The following is a 20,000-nucleotide window of genomic DNA, read 5'->3' on the forward strand; positions in this document are numbered from 1 at the left end:
AGATGGAGCAGTCCTCCTGTGCACGATTTGCTCGTTCATCCCTTCCTCTCGTCCGAACCGACGCTGGGTTTAGGAAACAGGGGAAGTATTGGGGAATGGGATTGTCTCGTTTTGGCTCTGTTGCCAAACTTTTGAACATGTTTTTTTCTTGTTGCTGGGTATTTGGAATGAAAGACGTTTTTGCATGATTAAGTAAAGAAAGGAGATTGAAACGAGGAGAGAGGGAGAAAGGAGAAGAGAGAGAACGGAGGAGAGAAGAGAAGGGAGGCGAGAAAGAGATAGAGAGATTGACAGGAGGAGAGAAAAAGAGAAAATAAGAGAGATAGACAGAGAGACGGATGGGGGGAATAAAAGGAGCGCAAGCGTGAGAGAAGGGGTGAGAATGAGAGCGAAGTGAGATAATTGGAAAGAGAAAATTAGAAGGGATAAAATTAAAGAGACTCATTCGGCCCCACTGAGAGAGAGAGAGAGAGAGAGAGAGAGAGAGAGAGAGAGAGAGAGAGAGAGAGAGAGAGAGAGAGAGAGAGAGAGAGAGAGAGAGAGAGAGAGAGAGAGAGAGAGAGAGAGAGAGAGAGAGAGAGAGAGTGAGAGAGAGAGAGAGAGAGAGAGAGAGAGAGAGAGAGAGAGAGAGAGAGAGAGAGAGAGAGAGAGAGATGGAGACAGCTAATCTGTGGTGAGGGACAGGCGAGGGTAAAAGCGGATGGGGAGTGTGCCTGCCTACACAGCCTTCCTGGTTCCTGTTAAACCGCTGACGTTTGACAAACAAGACGACGACCACCCACCCATCTATAAACCCGGACCCCATCAGACCCCGTCTTAATCATGCGGGATTTGAAGGGCTTATTGACGGCGGCGCTACGGCCAGCGGAGCAATCGATTCCATAACGCTACACTTGATTTATCCCAACAAGGACACTATGCCTAATGTCCTCCGTGTGTGTGGGAATGCGTGCTCATGATATTAAGATAACACTTAGGCAAAGGATATAGGTCACATCGTTTGGGATGTAATTGGTACGATTGTTTTAGTGTCGGAGGTTCACGGATCTTCAATTTAGTTATTGACCTGAGACAGCTAGACGCTGTTATTGGCGAGCTCAGAGGTGAACCAATTCGAAGGGAAATGCTGCCATCTGCTGTCGAGATGAACACATCACGGCATGATGGAGAGGGTTTATCGTTTTCCCTTTTTCTCTTCCTACCTCGACCCCGCTGTCATCGTTGACGTCTTCATCATTATTGGGTTTCAAGCACCAAAGTAAGTAGTAGTGTTATTGCTAGTTTTTACTTTTTATATTCGTGATGCTATTGTTTACATAAACTTCAACCAAGTGCCACCTTTCGAACCAAAATTAATGTACATTTAGTTCCAGGAGAACAAAATGATGAAAGCTTGCAGTCAAGTCAAGTCCTGCCAGTCCTTTGTGGCACATTGACAGAAGGCCTATGTGAAGCTGTGTATTCAATTCAACACACTTTCAAAGCACTGAGGTCACTTGTCCGTTAAAGCGTAGGTCTACGCGCATAACGTTAGCATCTGCGGCTGGTCAACGGGAGATCTCCGCCGGAACTCGGTCTGATCGGCCGAATCTTTTTCTAGAGATAAAATAAATAAATATATTTAAAAAAAAATCGAGCGATCTCATTGGTTACATTTTCTTTTCTGCTAAAGAAAAGGAGGAGCCAAGCTGAGGAAAGGTTATTAGCACTCATGCCTCGTTAGCATTAGCTCATGTGTCCGAGCCTGGCCTTGACATTGTATACTTCTAATGCAGGATTACATTGGTCGACAGTCCAGCACGCCGAGTTAAACAAGTTGTTTAACTCGTCGTTTTATTGTCTGTCGTTTTATTGTCGTTACCGAATAAAACGTAAGGGGTAACACTGTCGTTTTATTGTCGTTATCCAATAAAACATAAGGGGTAACACTGTTGTTTTTTATTGGCGTCATGAAAAAAAGACATAAGGGGTAACACTGTTGTTTTTTATTGGTCGTCATGAAAAAAAACATAAGGGGTACGTAACACTGTTGTTTTTTATTGGTCGTCATGAAAAAAAACATAAGAGGGTAACACTGTCGTTTTTATTGGTCGTCATGAAAAAAAACATAAGGGGTAACACTGTTGTTTTTTATTGGTCGTCATGAAAAAAAACATAAGGGGTAACACTGTCGTTTTTATTGGTCGTCATGAAAAAAAACATAAGGGGTAACACTATTGTTTTTTATTGGTCGTCATGAAAAAAAGCAGAAGGGGTAACACTGTCGTTTTTATTGATCGTCATGAAAAAAAACTAAAGGGGTAACACTGTCGTTTTTATTGGTTGTCATGAAAAAAACATAAGGGGTAACACTATTGTTTTTTATTGGTCGTCATGAAAAAAAGCAGAAGGGGTAACACTATCGTTTTTATTGGTCGTCATGAAAAAAAACATAATGGGTAACACTGTTGTTTTTTATTGGTCGTCATGAAAAAAAACATAAGGGGTAACACTGTTGTTTTTATTGATCGTCATGAAAAAAAACAAAAGGGGTAACACTGTCGTTTTTATTGGTTGTCATGAAAAAAAACATAAGGGGTAACACTATTGTTTTTTATTGGTCGTCATGAAAAAAAAACATAAGGGGTAACACTGTTGTTTTTTGTTGGTCGTCATGAAAAAAAACATAAGGGGTAACACTGTTGTTTTTTATTGGTCATCATGAAAAAAAACATAAGGGGTAACACTTGTTTTTTGTTGGTCGTCATGAAAAAAACCATAAGGGGTAACGCTGTTGTTTTTTATTGGTCGTCATGAAAAAAACCATAAGGGGTAACAATGTTGTTTTTTATGGGTCGCCATGAAAAACAACATAAGGGGTAACACTGTTGTTTTTTATTGGTCGTCATGAAAAAAAACATAAGGGGTAACACTTGTTTTTTGTTGGTCGTCATGAAAAAAACCATAAGGGGTAACAATGTTGTTTTTTATGGGTCGCCATGAAAAACAACATAAGGGGTAACACTGTTGTTTTTTATTGGTCGTCATGAAAAAAAACATAAGGGGTAACACTGTTGTTTTTTATTGGTCGTCATGAAAAAAAACATACGGGGTAACACTGTTGTTTTTTATTGATCGTCATGAAAAAAAACAAAAGGGGTAACACTGTCGTTTTTATTGGTTGTCATGAAAAAAAACATAAGGGGTAACACTATTGTTTTTTATTGGTCGTCATGAAAAAAAGCAGAAGGGGTAACACTGTCGTTTTTATTGGTCGTCATGAAAAAAAAACATAAGGGGTAACACTGTTGTTTTTTATTGGTCGTCATGAAAAAAAACATAAGGGGTAACACTGTTGTTTTTTATTGGTCGTCATGAAAAAAAACATAAGGGGTAACACTGTTGTTTTTTATTGGTCGTCATGAAAAAAAGCAGAAGGGGTAACACTGTCGTTTTTATTGGTCGTCATGAAAAAAAAACATAAGGGGTAACACTGTTGTTTTTTATTGGTCGTCATGAAAAAAAACATAAGGGGTAACACTGTTGTTTTTTATTGGTCGTCATGAAAAAAAACATAAGGGGTAACACTGTTGTTTTTTGTTGGTCGTCATGAAAAAAAACATAAGGGGTAACACTGTTGTTTTTTATTGGTCATCATGAAAAAAAACATAAGGGGTAACACTTGTTTTTTGTTGGTCGTCATGAAAAAAACCATAAGGGGTAACAATGTTGTTTTTTATGGGTCGCCATGAAAAACAACATAAGGGGTAACACTGTTGTTTTTTATTGGTCGTCATGAAAAAAAACATAAGGGGTAACGCTGTTGTTTTTTATTGGTCGTCATGAAAAAAACCATAAGGGGTAACAATGTTGTTTTTATGGGTCGCCATGAAAAACAACATAAGGGGTAACACTGTTGTTTTTTATTGGTCTTCATGAAAAAAAACATAAGGGGTAACACTTGTTTTTTGTTGGTCGTCATGAAAAAAACCATAAGGGGTAACAATGTTGTTTTTTATGGGTCGCCATGAAAAACAACATAAGGGGTAACACTGTTGTTTTTTGTTGGTCCTCATGAAAAAAAACATAAGGGGTAACACTGTTGTTTTTTATTGGTCGTCATGAAAAAAAACATAAGGGGTAACACTGTTGTTTTTTATTGGTCGTCATGAAAAAAAACATAAGGGGTAACAATTTGGTTTTTATTGGTCGTCATGAAAAAAAACTAAGGGTAACACTGTTGTCTTTGTAAAATATTTAATAAGGGGTAACACTGTCGTTTTTTATTGGTCGTCATGAAAAAAAACATAAGGGAAATAATAGAAATACACACATACATTTTAATGTCATGTATATCTTTTTTGTTGACGATTGATTATTATGTATTGTCATCGCCTCAGTGGTGTAGTGGGGTTTACTCTGCCTAACCCCCTGGCGACCGGGGTTCAAGCCTGGTTGATTTCATCTGTTGGAAGACATATATCTCTATTTCATGCAAATTTTAAAGTCAAGAATAACCTTTGTGATGACGTTATCCGTTTTCTTGATGGTGCATTGTTAAGTTCAGAGGTTAACACTCTAAACAGCTCCCTGCAAAAACGTAGACAGGGGTACCACTGTTGTTTTTTATTGGTCAACATGGAAAAAACATGAGAGGTAACTGTCGTTTTTTATCGGCCTTCTTGAAATAAACATAAGGGGTAACACTGTTGTTTTTTATTGGTCGTCATGAAAAAAAACATAAGGGGTAACACTGTCGTTTTTATTGGTCGTCATGAAAAAAAACATAAGGGGTAACACTGTTGTTTTTTATTGGTCGTCATGAAAAAAACATAAGGGGTAACACTGTTGTTTTTTATTGGTCGTCATGAAAAAAAACATAAGGGGTAACACTGTTGTTTTTTATTGGTCGTCATGAAAAAAAACATAAGGGGTAACACTGTTGTTTTTATTGGTCGTCATGAAAAAAAACATAAGGGGTAACAATGTTGTTTTTTATTGGTCGTCATGAAAAACAACATTAGGGGTAACACTGTTTTTTTTTATTGGTCGTCATGAAAAAAAACGTAAGGGGTAACACTTGTTTTTTATTGGTCGTCATGAAAAACAACATAAGGGGTAACACTTGTTTTTTATTGGTCGTCATGAAAAAAAACATAAGGGGTAACACTGTTGTTTTTTATTGGTCGTCATGAAAAACAACATAAGGGGTAACACTGTTGTTTTATTGTCGATATCCAATAAAACGTAAGGGGTAACACTGTCGTTTTATTGTCGTTATCCAATAAAATGCAAGGGTTAACACTGTCGTTTTATTGTCGTTATCCAATAAAACGCAAGGGGTAACAATGTCGTTTTATTGTCGTTATAGAATAAAACGCAAGGGGTAACACTGTAGTGTTATTGTCGTTAACGAATAAAACGTAAGGGGTAACACTGTCGTTTTATTGTCGTTATCGAATAAAACGTAAGGGGTGACACTGTTGTTTTATTGTCGCTATCGAATAAAACGTAAGGGGTAACACTGACGTTTTATTGTCGTTACCGAATAAAACATAAGGGGTAACGCTGTCGTTTTATTGTCGTTATCCAATAAAACGTAAGGGGTAACACTGTAATTTTTTATAGGTCGTCATCGAATGAAGCGTAAGGGTCTTTGTTTCTTTGTAGCATTAGAATAAACCATAAGGGGTAACAGTGTCATTTATATACTTGACACTACACCACACCCTCAAGAGGCCGAGACAATTTTCTGCGATAATACTTGACTTTACAATTCACATTGTAAAGTCAAGGATTATTCAGAAATAAGACATTTCCCTTAAAGTTTAACAATTGGGAGTGCGCCCCTCTAGGCTAGGTGGATATATGTGCTGGGACTGGAACCTGTGCCTACAGAGTGTTAACCCAAAGCCCTCTACACTATCAAGACACTACGAATTTCATTCTTGGAGGTTATACTTTACTTTACAATCACATGATATTGATATAAGAAATTTCCCTTGAAGTAATTAATCTATGGGTAATATCCTCTTGGCGGCTGTAGGGGAGGGATTCCAACCTGTGCATACAGCGTATTTACCATCAGCACATAGCACTACACCGTCAAGATTCCTTTTATAACATTCTCTGAGGTAATATTTGACTTTACAAATCACATGATGTAGGAATAAGATGCTCCCTTGAGAGTCGTCAACGGGACTTGAACCCTGAGCGCCAGGCAGTTACCTGACAGCTCTCTCCACTTCGCCGAGGAGGTTTAGAACTGTAGTTGGTCCAAGGTTATATACAGTATGATAGTTCACTAGGCATGATAGCATTACGTTAAAAATTTGCATTACGGTAAAAAAAACGAACAAACATTGGCGGGAATTCAACCTCGGTCGCCTGATCGCTTTACCGTACAAACCAGTGTAGAGGCACAATCGATGTTTCAAGCGTTGAAGCTTCTCCGAAGTGCAGATGGATGTTCAGGACAGTGCAGTGCCTTGGGGTGTCGGGTCTCCCGGCTGGAAGGTACTGCGTTGTATTCCTAATTCCTTAACACCTAACCTGTAGGCATCCTTGGCCTAACCTCCTACAATCTCAATATTGATCTGTAGCTGAACTCACTGTAGGATCAAACGTCTGCTACATCAATAGTATTGGTAAAATAGATAAAGTGTCTTTGGAGGTTAAAACCATCCATAACAAGGCATTGATACTGTGTGTTTTAGACGGAGTAGCAAACCTGTGGACGTACGAAAAGTACGATTACTTTTGGAAATTTTGTTACATTTTATTCAGTCACATAACTTCCTAAAATTGCAATTAGTCTTGCACATATCCCCCTTGAACAGGCACGCACGCACACACGCACGCACACACATCACCAAAGAGAAATAAACCGAAGGCCTTCGTCAACACATAAACTCAAGTGTATATTTAAAAAAACAAACAAAAACAAGAACTACAGTTCATATTATTTAAGAGCTGCTTTTGTCATTTTTCAGAGGTAATTATTACTTTTTATTTATTCATTTTTACACAGGACTCTTGAAATTAAAAAAAAATAAAAACGAGAACAAATCATTCAACGAAAAAACTAAAACACTGAGCCGGGAGCGGCAGGACACTGCACCACATAACAACTGTGTTCAGAAAAGGAAACCAAATAAAGTTTTGGTCACAACGATCCAAAGAACCTTCCGGAAACACAGCCTCATTATTGGAGGGTTTTATACGTTGCGATGTCTCGGCCACTTCCTGCCAAGCGGCGTTAAAAGAGTTTTTATTTTTTAATATTTTAAATGTCATGTTTTGAGCTTCTTTTGAAAGGGGGGGTTATAATACACTGGCTCTTCTTCGTAAATTCACTCGTAAGGACGAACGCACTGTTTGAACATTTACACACAAAATTTGCAGGTTGACTTCTCTTTTTTAGACTTAAAATCTCGTTCATATTTTCCGTTATTTTTTTTTTCTCTTTTCAACTTTTAAAGACAACAGTTAACAGTTCGGAAACGGTGGCTCTACAATTCCGAATAATTTTTTTTTCACTTCATAAGGCCCGTTTTTCTTTTCCTTTTCCAGCTCTTCAAACGATTCATGTCAAGACATTTTTATTTAGCTAATTCATTTCTCAATAATTTTTTTCATAATTTTTTGCTGAATCTTTTTTTTTTTACAAACACAGTTCATCGAGAGTTCCAGGGGGGGGACGAGACGTTGAGGTTAAGATGATGAAGAGATTGTCCACTCTGGGCGTCTGCTTGGGACAAGCAGGGGGGTTGGGGTGGTGGGGGAATGTCACGGTCTGTGCTTTACTTAAACCATCTGCAACAACAATCCATTTCTCCTGATAAGGCAGTCCTGTTTCACACTTTTTTGAAATCGTTATGAAAAGTTCATACCTCGACATTTCATCTGTCCCCCATCCTTTCAAGGTTTCTCTTTTATGTCCGTTTGTGCACCGAAACGCCCGATTTCCACCCCGAATAAAAAGTCAATCCGAGGCTCGTCCAGCGCTAATCAGCGTACAACGTTTTCGTTTCGGAGAGGCGGACATTTTGAAAACAGGAAGAAATTATCAGTTGACGATGTTGGGCTGACGGAGAACGGTAAAGGGGAATGAAGGGGAGGAAGGGGGGTGCAAGTAAGAGAGGGCGAGAGAGAGAAAGAGGGGGGAATGCAAAATCCTGCTTCTCCAGAGTCGGTTTTTGTGCAAACTGGGATGTAAACAAAGACTGTTCTGAGGACCTGTGAGGGGACTGACACGGGCCAGGGGGATGGGGGCGGTGTGCTCTTCAAAGTTATTTTAACTGATTGATTGATTGACAGGTACAACAGCAACCTCAATGAGTTGGTGCGGGGGGGGGGAGGGTTCAAGTAGAGGAGAAAGCCACTGCAGTTTCCTGTGCTTTATATTATTTTTTTGCTTTACAAAAGAAATGGAGGGGGGGGGGGGGGGTCACTATGGCAACGTCCCATGTGCTTGGAAAGTTTGTGGGTTGGGGGTTGGATTTGGAGGGGTGCTGGGGTCAGGGGGGTACAGTACCACAAGGAATGCCTTTGAGGGTCAAAACACAACGGGGCACCCCACATTAAGACTCTTTATGTTCATGCTTACTACGTCCCTCTTAAACAACACTACCCACCCGCCTGCCGAGATTACAAAAGAAAGTACAAAAAGTCTATCGCCCCCCCCCCCCCCCCCCCCCCTCCCCCCCCCCCCGCCCAGACGCCATTTAACTATAATAATTTATCCCTCTATTGTTTATATATATATTTATATATATATATGTATATATATACACACACACACACCAAGGTGCCCGTCGAAGGCCGGTCGGAATAGGGGGGGGGGGAGGAGTACGGGGGGAGGAACAAGGCGGCGGCGGCGTCGTCATGGTCACGGCGGCGGCGGCGACGTCGTCATGGTCACGGCGTGGCGGTTCTTCGCCGCTCTTGATTCTTCGCCCTACGTCTTTTTCTCACAACATGTCTATGTACAGAAGCCCCGCCCCTCCGGAGGAGATGACAACCGAAACAAACAAAAACCGAGGATGTAGCCTTGATCACAGAGGGGGGGGCTTCGGGGTGGGGGGGATCGGAACGGTGAAGCCTCCGACAATGACGGCCGCGAGGTGTGCGTCTCTTTAGTGAGTCGTGTCGCGCGTTTCTGCGGCTAGTACACCCAGGACACGGGCACCCACTGGGAGGTGGTGCACACCAGGTCCACAGCCTCCTCCAGCAGGCGGATGGTGTCGTCGATCTCGTTGTTGATGATGGTCTGGTCGAAGTAATGGGCGTAGGTCTTCTGCAGGGTCTCGGACTCCTTCTGCAGCCTCTGGAGGGAGTCGTCCTGCAGGTTTAGGGGGGGTACAGAGGGTGGTTTAAAGGGCGAGGGTCAAAGGCAAAGTCAGCTTTATTGTCAATTACAACAAATGTTCAAGACAAATATAAGAACCGACATTTTGTTTGTCTCTGACCCACTGTGCATTAAATATAAAGGATCAAATAAAATTTGGGGAATGAAATAAAGTACATAAGTAATATTTACAAAACATAAATTCTAAATCGTGCGAATTGGTCTGGGTTAGTGCAAGGCAGGCAAAAACTAAATGGTATGTATAAATAAAGTTTAAAAATAAAGAAAAAAAGTAAAAGGTCCAGGGATCTTGGGGAAAGATGGGAGGGGGATTCAGAGTCCAGAGTGCGTGGGGACAGAGGGGAGGGAAGGGAGAGAGGGGAGAGTGTGGATCTTCCGAACAGTCTGGTGGAAAAAACTGTTTGCATGTCTGATGGATCCTCAGGTATGTAGGGTGTAGGGCTTTGACTCCGAACTTCGTTATTCGAATATAATTAGAGTATCAAAAAATAAATCAAAATTCGAACGAATATTGGGCAGCCCTTAATATTCAAACCTGTTATGGGCAGGCCAAGAGGGAGAGACGTCGGAGAACCCGACGCAGTCTATTCATAATATTGTAAGAACCATGGAAGAGTATTGATTAGACAGCGATTTATTAGAAACCTAATAAACCGTTGAAACGTGCAAGACCGGTAACCATAGCAACGCGGTAAACAAACCTCGCGAAGCCCAATCCAGGTCTTACTGAAGGCATTTAATGGTCAAATTATTGTTGATAAATATTAGAATATATTTGAATATTAATATTAACAATATTAAACAAACTTCGCATATGATTTTTGGGCAAAAGTCAAAGCCCTAGGGGTGTACCTCAGGGCTCTGTTCTCAGTCCCCTGTGGTTCTCAATACGTAACACTTGAGCAATGCTACATGTACAAGGAAGAACTTTCGGGGAAACTTGGGAGGGAGGACTGGAGAGGATTTTATATATTGAGGACAGTTGCCGTCACAGCAGGGAAGACAATGGGGCTACGTAGAAGTTGCTACGACAACATGTAAATACAAGCTAGTGGGTGGGGGGTTAGCACTATTGGATGAGTACTCACGGGCAGTTTCCTGCACCACCGCGGAATCTAGCGTGTGAAAGAAAAAACACACGAAGGCGTGCCGAAGAGAACGAGACAACGGTGCTTAGAGAACAAACAAGAAGCATGCAAGTGCGGTATGCATCCAAGCAATGACCAACGAAAAACGTCTGGTTACAAACTGCATATTTTAAAGGTGATGAGTTAATATTATACCACCTGGTGTGAGTGAAAATCTGCCTCTTCTCGCATCAAAAGTGGGCGTGGCCACCTAGATGTGTGCTGGATATCCGTCTACCTGTCTACCCAGTGGACTGTAGCAAACGGTGCTCATCTAACCATTTTACATCTACGAGGGTACCCCACTTGTGATCTCAGAAGAGGCCGATTTTTTAAACGGCTTGTAACGGCTAATCACACTCACACCTGGTGATATAGAGTTTTTAAATGAATTAGTAAATGAAATTGAGGGAGCAGGCATGGAAAGGAACGACCGGCCTCGAAGCAGAAAGAAAGGAGGAAGGTGTACTTGCCTCCACTTCTGTCATGCCGGGCGTGATGTTGGGCGCCGCAATGAATACCACATATGGGGCGAACTCGGCGGTCCTCAGGATCTTCAGCGCCTGGTGGAGAGAGCCGACAATCTGGGAACAGTTCTGTGTGGGGCACCAGGGTTCTCCACTTAGACGATTTGCTCTCATACGCGACAAAACAGAGGTGTGCAAATTCAATTTTTTTTATAATTATAATACACTGGCTCTTCGTAAATCCACTCATGACTTACGAACTTCAACATTAACAGAAAATGTGCAAGTTTTCTTTCTCTTTGCAGACTTAAATCTCGTTCCTATATTTTTTTTTACTATCGTTCCATACAGTTAACAGTTCGGAAAAAAAACAACACTTCATTCATTGTATTATTTAGTTTACAGTCACGCCATATACTATGTCAAAGACCTTCATCTTGTCGTACAAACTCGTCCAAAACGACCACGCCATGCTGAACATTCAACGACTCCCAAAAACCCCTTTGGCTGTCCAAGGGACGACGGGTCCCCTTGGACCAAAACCCCAAACCCCGCAGTGACCCCGGTGACCCCAACTGACCTGCGGCTCCACGTCCAGGATGGAGATCATGCCCTGGCCGTGGATCTGGCGGATGGTCTCCAGCCGCGTGCCGTACATGGCGTCCTCGTGGCTGCCGTACTCCAGGTAGTCGTTGTTGCTGATGTCCAGCATCATCTGGTCGTGGGACACAAAGTAGTAGTTCTTCCCGTTCTCCTCGTCCTTCTTGGGGGGCCGGGTGGTGTCTGTGGGGGGGAGATTGCGTCGCGGTTACCTCGCTGGTTGGTGGCAGTGGTGGACCGCGTGCTTGGCTACTCGATGGAAAATACCTTACTTAATAATTAAATGTAGCCATAATGTTTGGCCGTTCATTGACAGAACCATGTTTAAAGTTACTTTACGATGTTCCTGGGTTGAGTGGGCATCTTATTGATATATTGCTATGAGTACAATTGTCTGATTTGAATGGTGCTGTGGACGGATTGAATTTAGCGATGTTAGCATTGAATTTAGCAACGTAAGCTTTGAATTTAGCCACTTTAGAGACGTTAGCTTTGAATTTAGCAGCTCAAGAGAAGTTTGCTTTCAATTTAGCGACTTTAGCTTTCAATTTAACGTTAGCTGCTTGGCTGACGCTTCTCCAGATTTAGGGTGCTAGCTATCGGCGGATGGCGTTTTCCAGGACTTACGAGGAATGGGGTAGGCGAAGCGGTCGGGGTGCTTGGTGATCAGAGTGTTCTTGATGTGCCTCCGGCCGACTCCGTGGGCCCCTGAGCCAAGACATGCGACACCATAACAAGGGTTAGCATCAACGCAATAGCTGGAAAAGAATCCTCCTAATCCCAGACGAGCTGTGCGCTAGTTTAGCCAAGCGGCCGATAAGAGGTAATGATAGATTTTAAATCGAACACTTAAGTTACAGTTTATACTAATGTACTTTTCCTTTTTCTTTACAAAACCATTTTCTTCAAGTCACATTATTTACAATTTCAAAACAAAATACATATTTACTAAAAAAATCAAGGACATTAAGGACATCTAATTTACACGCAGTTTCATTAAAGTGACTTCTTGGCTCCAGCTCTCTGATGACTTCTGTACATGATGTAGTAGAAGAACAAGGGGCACTGAATGACCATGAAGACTATGACAATTTCAAACTCCCGCATTTTCGAAAATTGTTCTCATTCCTTCTCTGATGTGTCATGGCAGGATTGTTTTTATTGTGTATTTTTTCTTTTTGACAAAAACCAGCCTGACCCAGGTGCGTTTCCCCCCGTACGTACCCAGCAGAACAAGTGTTTTCCTCCTGAACGACGGCAGTTTGACCACCTCTTCGTACGTCACCAGGTCTAGTTGGTCGAAGACTGTCGGAAGGAAAAGTTTGGGTTTCAGTGGCATAACAAAAAACGGCAGAAAAATCGGCATTAGAACTGATAAAAGGTGATTTACAACGCTGCAGTAGAGCCAACACCGGTTGGCCAGGGTGGTGTTTGAATCACCGTTGGATGAATGCTGAGTGAAATGAGGTGGAAACTAGCATGGCTTCTGAGTGGTCCAAATGTTGTTGTTGCTACGTATTGAATGATGCTAAGGGCTACATTGTCGGTCGCTGTTGTTTGAGAATGCAAGTTACGGCAGTGTATTCAATGCTAACGGAAGATACCTGCCTGAATGGCTAGATCACGGTGATATTAGTCAGTTGAAATGTTATAAAATTAATTGTTGATACCAGGAGAACTTACGGGCAAACTTACGCTTTACACTCAACCTACTTGATCAAGTCGGATCAATTAGGTTACAAAAGTGCATGGTCAATAGACAAAGCTAAATCTATGCAAATCTGAGCTAATCAATGCTAATCTGACTAGCATCCTGACTAACTGGTCAATGAGTGCGCTCAATCATGAGGGGGTAACTATTAATCAATGACGAAGGAGGTAGTTGCAATGGCGGAGGAGAGATGAGGATGGGGGAGGGGCATTTGGGGTTAGGGGGCGGGGCTTACAACATATGTGGGTCTGGAGTTACTTACATGCAGCCAAGTCATTGGGTAAGACGACAGCATGGAAGTTTGACAGAGGAAGGGTTAGGGAGGGGTTAATAGAACACACGAGACACACACAATAGAGGCAAACAGTTATAGCTGTTAAAACAACATGAGAGGGGTCAATCCGGTCAACAGTTGTTAATTACATCCGGGTTAACACACTTAACAACAGGTACACCTCGTTACCCGCCAACACCTGTTCAGGTTTAAACAGGTGTTTCAAGTGGGCCGAGACAGGACAAAACCTTTTTACCATACTGACACAAACGTGGAATAAGACACATAACAAAGCAGCAGAGAATCCCTCACAGCTCGCTGATGTAGCAGTCTCAACTAAAACTCACGTCTGTGTTCAATTTCTAATGGTCATTCAGAACAGATTTTCTGACCAGCGTTGATTAATTCAATTATTATTAATTTTTTTTATCAAATAAAACCCTGTATGATGTGTAATCATTTCCTTTGTAACCTTTATTTTGAAAATCCACTTTGCAAATCACATTCTTTCCTTGAGAATGACATACCGTAGGGGCTACTACTCCAACCAGCAGCTGGTTACCTGTAGTTTGACGCAGGAGCCGAGTTTGTGGATGTGCGTTAGTGTGTGTGTTAGTGTGTGCGCGTGTGTGTGCTTGCGCGGGCGTACCTGCGTTGTGCTTGGCCAGGTACTTGTCTTTGTACTGCTTCTTCTTCTTGCCAAACCAGGTGCAGCTCGCCTGCTGCTCCTGCTTGGTTTTCTCCATGGCGATGCACGCCACTCGCCTGCCACACACACACACACACACACACACACACGCACACACACACACACGGTAACACACACATACAACAACACCGTTTATTTAAAAAGTCTGGCACTGACCTGTTCATTCTTAATTCTATTCTTACCTCTTTATTTTTTTAATATTACATTTCTCCTGTAAAATACTCTGCCTTTGAGTTTCAAGGCCGCTATACTGTAAACTGAAACCATTCGCCTTTCCTAGTCTCATCCACCCCCAACATAGAGGCTTTGATTTGTCAGGTATAATTACACGGAACTTCCTCGGCGAAGGCGACGTACATACAGGGACAATTCTAGGCATGTATGACTCCTATTTACCGTATTGCTATGAAACGCTGCTTGGTATACCTGGAATTTAATATAGCCTATATTTATGTGCATGCAGGTGCACAGGCAATTACTGTACACTTACCCAGATTTAATCATAAAATAAACATAGCTGCATAGTTTACGTAACGTTAACGCTGTAGGGAGCGGTATGTGTCAAGACTGGTGATGAGACGATTCGCAACGGCACCTGGACGATGTTTGTCAAAACCACTTGGTTCGGATATTGTAAATAACAGATGTTGAACCAGGGAAAAAATAGTTGCGGGTTAATTTGCAATTGAAGTACCGTAATTGTTTGAGCAGTAACTGCATCGTTTATTAAACCGAGACCAAAAATGGAAACCAAAAACGGAAAAGATTGATTTTGACAGTTGTTGTGAAAGTGAAAGTGAAAGCGAAAGTGAGGAGCCTTGCCACCGCAGCTGCAGAGAGGGAATAGTGAAAAGTAAAGTAATGCAAATGTGAAGGTGAAAGCGAAAGTGAAGCGGCTGTGCCACCCACCACTCCTGCAGCTCCGGAGAGGGAATGAGTCCGGCGGTGGCGTGCTTGGTGTTCTCCAGCTTGCCCTGCCACCAATTGTGGTCGTCCTTGGAGATGATCTGGATGATGTCGCCCACGCGGAAGCGAATGCCCGCCTCCTTGCACGGGATGAGGTCGTCCTTGGTGGGGTCGTACTCAAACTGGGCACGCACGTAGATCTACGGAAGACAGCGAGGTTGAAACGAAAGAGAGAGAGGAGAGGAGAGGAGAATATCTTTAGGGAGAGGAGACATTGGTTTGGTCGGGGAAAGGTTCGGTTTGACGCTTCCCAGTTCTGTTTTTTGTTGTCTGTGAGCCTAAGAGGAGAGGAGAGTGCTGCTTGGATCTGCTGTCGTCAACGTGAGTGAAGCTTAACGCAATGTTGGTGCGATTCTATGTTTTTCAGATCTATGCAACTGTGTTGTCCGTGAACCTTTCTGTGCATGTCACGTCTGACATAGAGCTTGATCTTAAACATTCTCTTCTTTCGCCACCATTCTAACAAATTGCATTCCAAAACACATACTGCAGCTATTGCCAAAAATAAAAAAAGTAGCGCACTGCGATTTCGGCGCAAAATGGACCAGCACGTTCACTCCGGATCGTCAGCCGGGTCTCACTCCCAAGCGCTGACAACAAGGACAGGAAAGCGTGAGCCCACGGAGCAACCACAGCCCGGTAGCAGAAGCAAGCGAGTCGGTCAGGAGAGCAGAAGGGCTGAGCCAGGGCCAGGAGTGGGGCCAACCATACACTGAGCGGCTGAACCTCACTTCACCGCTGCCCGAGTCGGAGTCCGTTCCCCACACTATCGCCGCGACTGCGACCACAACCACACCGCCAATGTTGCTACCGCATCGAGCACGTGGCTACCATTACCACATTCATCACCGTCCCCACAATCGCCACTGTGACCACAATCACCACCACCACCCATGCCAGCATCATCACCCCCACCATCACAACCACTATCCCCACCACGATCATCACCATCAAACCCAACATCACCTCCATCCCCACAATCGCCACGCTTACCACCGTCACCAACTCCACCATAATCACACAAAGCAACACAGGTACTTCTGCTCTTCACGTCTTTGGGAGTTGTTCACCTTCTGTATGAAACCATGGAGACCAGAGCGCCCACCCGGCTTCGGTGAGTCTTGAGCTTCACCTCTCTTCGGTGCGCACACCATGAGCCATTCGCGTATCGGGCCTCGCTATCTACGGCAATCAAGGCGGGACAAAAATAGGCAAGAAATGCAAACGTACGAAAGCAAACGCAAACACTTACACCAGCGCCGCAATCACAGCCCAACACCACGACCACCATCCAAACACTATACACCAGCACCAACACCACCACCGCCAACACCATCACCACCACCACCACAAACACTACCCTCACATCTACTCAACACAAAGCGCTAGCTGTACATTAAAGGTTGGGTATGGAATTCTCTTTTTTGGCAATTTTTGCAAGATTACTTGAAATCCTTATCATAACCCACTTACAGCCACTGAGTTAGAAGTACTGACATGAAAATTAAACAAGTCAATCATCTGTGGAACGGGCAGGGCTCGAAAAACTCCAGCCAATGATTTCCAGAACCACCGAGTGGCATTGGACAGTAAGTACGTCAATCAAACGGTCGTACTGCACTCCCCCTCCCCCGCGCGTAACCCCTTTGTGCACGTACTCAAAGCTCGTGACCCAGAGCAAGCTTCTGTTTGTTGTTATCCTGCGGTAGCTACTGGAGCTAGCTAACTAGCTAATCCACATTTGGACCTAGCACTAGAAGACAACCCTAAACTCCAACCTAGCTAGCCTGGCTCGCTCTCGCGCATCTGTGTTCGCGCTCGTGCATGATTGCGCGTCCATGTACTTGGAATGGGTGGAGTCAGAGTCAGCGTTGAAGGAGAGGGGGTAGGACCATTTGAGTTGTGTGTTTTCAAAATCTGCTGGCGTTTCGCAAATCCCATACCCAACCTTTAAGCTGTGCATTAGTTTCAGCTCTAGCTAGCATGGGGTCAGACAAAGCTACGATTAGCAACACATCAAGAACGGGGAACAAAGAGGGCGGGGCCAGGGGGCGGGGTCTAAGCTGGTCATTCCCAGGACGGGAGGCGGTCTTACCTTGATGGACATTTTGTCCTTGATTGGAGGTCTGGAGATCTATTGTAGGTTGGGTGGGGAGGTGGGGGGTGAGATCACCACACACACAAGAGTCATGCAGAAGGAAAGGAAAGAAAGAAAGGAACAAAAGGAAATAAAAAAACGACTTTCTTTGAATGACATGGACCGACTCGGTTGGGGGGCGGAGTCATAATGGGGGGCGGGGACGACGACTGGTACTCGCTCTTGATTGGTCGTTGTTCTCGGAAAGACAGGGAGAGGAGTGAGGGCTTGGAGGTGTGTGTGTGTGTGTGTGTGTGAGACTGGGATAGTGTGTGCGTGTGTGTGTGTGCGTGTGCGTGTGCGTGTGCGTGTGTGTGTGTGCGCGGGCTAACCTGGCGGCCTTTGGGCTGGATGGTCGACGGCAGGTCCTGGAAGAGAAGGCCAAAGAAAAGGTTGCTTGTTTGTTTATTTTTTGGTGGAAACGTTACCATGGAAATGCCACACGTGCTACTATTAACCTTAGGGGTCTTATGAAGTGTACGACGCGCGGTGTAGTTCGTTACGCCGATAAGAGGTTATTAGAAGACAAGTCGCTGCTCGTGTTTCAGTATAATGTTCCGCGGACGATCTAGAGGGGGGGACCCTAGCTGTGTGCTTTTTAAGCCCGGCCCATCGCATCACTTTAACATCCCATTCAGTCGTTGAGCAGACGCTCATCAACAACTGCTTTATACATCCTGAAGATATATATCGCATTTCTATTCAATAATCCACAGCGATAGAAATTGATGTGACCATTTTTAATAGTGTGTGCATGTGTGCATGTGTCCGTCTGTCTGTGTGTGTGTTCATACCAGGATGGAGCTGGTGACGCTGGCGTGTCCATTGGCCGGGGACTGCTGGAACATGTCCGGAGATTCCTTCTGTAATGACACAATGCAAATACACACACACACACACAGGAAAAAAATCAAAAAACAACTACGGTATTTAATTCTTCATGTGTATGTGTTTATTCATGTGTGTGTGTGTGTGTGTGTGTGCCTCGTGCGTGTGTATGGTTGTGTGTGTATGTGTGTGTATGTTTGTTTGTATGTGTGTGTTTATATGTGTGTGTGTCTGTGTGTTTGCATGCGTGTGCATGAGTGTGTGTGAGAGTGCTCACCTCGCAGGACATTGACTGTGAGCGGTAGCTGGGAACGATCTTGAAGGTGATGCTGCCCCGCATCTCCCTCTGCAGGGAGAACAACCATTCACTTCAGTTACGTACAGAGCTGTGTGTTCCCCTGGAGGACCACTGGAGGGCGCAGGAAATGGCTTTCCAGAATACATCCAAAAAAATGTTCATCGTTTACCTTGATTTGAAATACCTTGATTTTGAAATAATAATATTTGAAATACAACTGGTCTTAGTATGTATGGATCTTGCATTTTCTTTGTGCACATGTTGTCTTGTAAAGTACCTTATACAAACGTAAAGTACTATTATTATCATTATTATTATAAATATTATCATTATATTAATAAATGAAGGTTTTCTTTGAAGTAAGCAATATCATTTAATTGAGTGTCTCATTTTAAATGATAGAGGGTCACGATTGGCTGGATTAGTCAATTAGGCCGTCATGTGATTGGCTGGATAAGTAAATCAGGCCGTCGTGTGATTGGCTGAATAATTGAGGTGGCCGTCCTGTGATTGGTTGGGAGGACGTACAAGCATCTTCTGGAGCTGTTCGACAGTCTGATTGGCCACGCTGATGGCGTTGATCTCTCGTATCTCGTCTCCGATGTGCAGGGTCCCTGAGGGGGGGGGGGGGGGGGGGGGGGGGAGACATGTGAGGGGCGGGGGAGACATGTGAGTGACAGTTTGACAGTTGGACCGTTTTAACCCAGACATGTACTTACTGTTTGAACGCAACAGTTGGTGGAGACACATACTACTCTTTTCAAATCCACTGTGCCAAAAACGTTAAAGTTTAACTATGGTAATGTAAAGACTATAAACTGCTCCAAATATTCCATTGATATTCACATTTCGTTTACATCCAGGGCATTCGGCAGACGCTTTTATCCAAAGCGACTTCCAATAAGAACATTTGTCAGAAGAAAGAGAAGAAACAACAATATATCGCTGTCGGTTCAGCAAGGATGTTCACAGAACCAAGTGCCAAGCACTAACAATCACTAAGTTAACCAATTCCCGTTCATAATATACATCAGTTTTTATCTATAATATTTTATTCATTAAATTTGACTTTGGAGAGGTATCCGATGCGAGCGTAGCCAACAGTGATGTGTACAGTGATGTGTATGTGTCAATAAAGTTTGAATTGAAGACGTTACCTTGCCGATGGATCATGCCGCCGTGCATGATGCGGGCCACGATGCAGTGGTTCAGGTCGTTCATCTTCAGAGTGATGCCCTGGAGGGAAGAGACGCGGAGAGAAGAGCACGAGTCCTCATTGTTAAAAGGGACACAATGATACGTGGAACAGCTGTAGCTGCCCAGGGTCGCGCCTTTGTGTCAAAGGAAGACACACACACACACATGCACACACAAACACACGTGTTTGTGCAAAATGCCGATTCTGCAGACTTTATTTTTTATGTTAATTCAAGGGTTAGGGTTAGGGCTAGCATTTTGTTTCAATTGTTCATGGTGATGTATGATTGTCCATGTGGGTGTGTGTTTATATGTGTGTGTGTGTGTGTATGTCCAT

The 20,000-nt window shown here is 43.4% G+C and overlaps 1 protein-coding gene across 1 annotated transcript in view; it reads right to left on the minus strand.

Moving 5' to 3' along the window:
• Positions 1-6,878: 6,878 nt before the first annotated feature.
• The window catches only part of LOC132455499 (peripheral plasma membrane protein CASK-like), a 43,109-nt gene continuing 29,987 nt past the window's right edge, over positions 6,879-20,000 (minus strand). Inside the window, 12 exon segments of the mRNA XM_060049361.1 lie at positions 6,879-9,322; positions 10,956-11,039; positions 11,524-11,726; positions 12,171-12,251; positions 12,768-12,848; positions 14,178-14,293; positions 15,147-15,343; positions 17,673-17,708; positions 18,135-18,203; positions 18,446-18,514; positions 18,995-19,080; positions 19,624-19,702. Coding sequence (XP_059905344.1) covers positions 9,146-9,322; positions 10,956-11,039; positions 11,524-11,726; positions 12,171-12,251; positions 12,768-12,848; positions 14,178-14,293; positions 15,147-15,343; positions 17,673-17,708; positions 18,135-18,203; positions 18,446-18,514; positions 18,995-19,080; positions 19,624-19,702 — 1,278 coding nt within the window. The 3' untranslated portion in view covers positions 6,879-9,145.

Source organism: Gadus macrocephalus, chromosome 4 (assembly GCF_031168955.1).
Source record: "Gadus macrocephalus chromosome 4, ASM3116895v1".
Lineage (NCBI taxonomy): Eukaryota > Metazoa > Chordata > Actinopteri > Gadiformes > Gadidae > Gadus > Gadus macrocephalus.